Source organism: Gymnogyps californianus, unplaced genomic scaffold, assembly GCF_018139145.2.
Source record: "Gymnogyps californianus isolate 813 unplaced genomic scaffold, ASM1813914v2 HiC_scaffold_158, whole genome shotgun sequence".
Classification (NCBI taxonomy): Eukaryota; Metazoa; Chordata; class Aves; order Accipitriformes; family Cathartidae; genus Gymnogyps; species Gymnogyps californianus.
Window position 1 is genome coordinate 96763 of NW_026114039.1, and position 2787 is coordinate 99549.

General features: G+C 73.2%; 1 protein-coding gene across 1 annotated transcript; it reads left to right on the forward strand.

Moving 5' to 3' along the window:
- Positions 1–607: 607 nt before the first annotated feature.
- Positions 608–2783, forward strand: TGFB1 (transforming growth factor beta 1; the record flags this gene model as incomplete). The annotated part of the gene is made up of 5 exons (XM_050913881.1): positions 608–914; positions 1680–1855; positions 2271–2388; positions 2524–2613; positions 2743–2783. Coding segments are annotated over exons 1-5 (732 nt in total), but the record flags the coding sequence as incomplete, so codon positions are not given.
- Between the last annotated feature and the right edge of the window lie 4 nt (positions 2784–2787).

Genomic DNA, 2787 nt, shown 5'->3' on the forward strand with positions numbered 1-2787 from the left:
GGGGGGAGTGTCCCGACCGCCTGGGTCCTTCCTGGGGGTCCCGGCCGCTTGGGTTCCCCCCCCCCCGCCTGCCCCGGGGGGTCCACGCCCCCTCGCGGGCCGTGACTCAGTTTCCCTCCCCAACCCCGGCGCCTCCCGCCGCCCCCGGCCGGGCCCCGCGGAGCGGAAGGGGGGGGGCGGCCCCGGCTCGGTGTGTGTGTGTGTGTGTGTGTGTGTGTGTGCGTGTGTGTGCCCCCCCCCCCTCCGTCCCGTCCCGTCCCCCCCGCGGCGTTTCCTGGGTGGGGCCCCGTTCCGCCACCACCACCACCACCGCCGGCCTCAAAACCCGTCGGGACCGGGGACGGGAAAGGAGACGGGAACCGGGAGGAGCGGGGAAACCGGGAGCGAGCAGCGGGGTGGGGGGTGGGAGGGGGGAAAAAAAAAAAACCAAAAAACAAACACCCCAAAAGTTACGGGGTGCGGAGAAACGGGAAGGCGGCGCGGGGTGTCCCGAAAAGAGGGGGGGGGGGGGGGGAAGGTATCCCGGTGTGTGTGTGTTGGGGGGGGTAAATCCCGGTGAAGCGAGGGGGGGGGGCGGGGGGGGGGGGGTGTTGTTCCCGGTGGCGGGATGGAGCTGGCGGTGCTGCTGGCGTTGCTGGGGGCGGCCCGGGCGCTCTCCACGTGCCGCTCGTTGGACCTGGAGGCGGCGCGGAGGAAACGCATCGAAGCGGTCCGGGGTCAGATCCTGAGCAAGCTCCGGTTACCGGCGCCTCCCGCCGAATCCCCGCCCCGGCCTCTGCCCGAAGAGGTCCGGGCGCTTTACAACAGCACCCGGGAACTGCTGCGGCAGCGGGCCCGGCTGCGCCCACCCGACGACCCCGATGAATATTACGCCAAGGAGCTGCACCGCTTCCCGATGGAACCGGCCGGAGAGGGTGAGCGGGGGTCCCCGTGGGGCGAGGGGTGGGGTGGGGGGGAGGCTGCCCGTGGACACCCGTGGCCTGGGTCACTCGTGGGAGGGCGGCCGGGAATCGATGCTCGGGAAGCCGGGTGCTGCCGAGGGCGGTTGGCGGCAGCGATGCGCCGGCGCCTGGGTCCCCGTCCCTGGCCTGGGTGCCTGGGTGCCCTCCAGCCGGACGCCTGGGTTCCTTCCCCCCAACCTAGACAACTGGGTGCCCCCCAGCCCGGATGCCTGGGTGTCGTCCCCCCCTCCTCAGCCAGACACCTGGGTGCCCCCAGGCTGGATGCCTCAGTGTCCCGTCCCCCCCCCCTCAGCCGGGCGCCTGGGTCCCCCCCCCAGCAGCTCCTCCCGGCCGCGGTGGCACTCAGGGATGTGCCGGACGTTGTGGTTTGCTGAGTAATTCCCGGCTCTGAGGGAGCTTTGTTGAGCTCGAGGAGGCCTGGCCGGGCCCACGGTTCCCTGCCCAGGGTGGAGGGCGGGGGGGGGGGGGGGGGGGGGGGGGGGGGGGGGGCAGGCGTGGGGACACCTGGGTCCCCTGGGCGGGGGAGGGGGAGCGGTGCCACCTCAGGGCATCCACACTGCCCCCCCCCCCCCCCGAGATCGGGGTCCAGGCCGCGCGTACGGGATGGCTGAGGGAAAAAACAAACCGCTGTGGCCATCACTCCGCTCCAGAGTGAACGGCGCGGGGAAGGCGGGGCTCGGCGGGGCGGGGCCACGTGACAGCGCCGTGTCCCCACAGGCCCGCTGGAGCACTGGCGCCCGACGAGCCACAGCACCTTCTTCATCTTCAACACGTCGCGGGTGCGGGCGGAGATCGGGCACGAGGCGCTGCTGCACCGGGCCGAGCTGCGGATGCTGCGGCAGCGGGCGGGCGCCGAGAACCTGGGGGTCGAGCAGCGCCTCGAGCTCTACCAGGTGGGGACGGGGCGGGGGGGGGGGACACACACACGGGGACAGGGGACGCTGCGGTGGGATGTGGGGAACCCCGTGGGGACACGGGGACCAGGGATGCAGGATGCCACGGCCGTGGGGACACGGGGTTTGGGGACACGTGGGGGCGTGTCTGGGGACACGTTTGGGGGGGGGGGGGGCGGCCGTGGCAGGAATAGGCGCGGGGACGGTGAGCGCAGAGGGGACGCGGCGACTTTGGGGACCCCGGGGATGCGCTTTTGGGGACGCGGCGGGTTTGGGGACCACGGTTTAGGGACATGGGATGAGGGGGTTTGGGGACACCGCCCCCCCCCCCCCCTGCCCCGTGGATGCGTCCTGGCGACGCGGGGCGGGGGGGGGCTTTGGGGACCCCCCCCCATCCACGGCGTTGTGGCCGCAGGGCTACGGCAACGCCTCGTGGCGGTACCTGCACGGGCGCTCGGTGCGGGCGACGGCGGAGGAAGAGTGGCTGTGGTTCGATGTCACCGACGTCGTCCAGCAGTGGCTCAGCAGCAGCGGTGAGCGGGGTCCCTCACCCTGTCCCCTGTGTCGGGGTCGTCGTCGTCCCCCCCCCCCCCCCCCCCCGCCCCGGTCCCCACGGGACCCCCCACCCCTCCCGGCCGCTCTCCTCAGCCCCCCCCCTCATCCCACAGAGCCCCTGGGCATGTTCAAGCTGAGCGTCCACTGTCCCTGCGAGCAGGGTCCCGGCGCTGCCGCCGACGACATGCGCATCACCATCGAAGGTACGGCGCGGGTGGTGGTGGTGGTGGTGGTGGGGGGCTCCTGGGACCCCCCCACCTCGGGATCCGGCTGGGGCTGGGGGTCTCCATCCCCCAATAGCCCCGCTCGGTGCCAGCCCCGTGTCCCCGCAGGCTTCGAGCAGCAGCGGGGGGACATGCAGGGCATCGCCAAGAAGC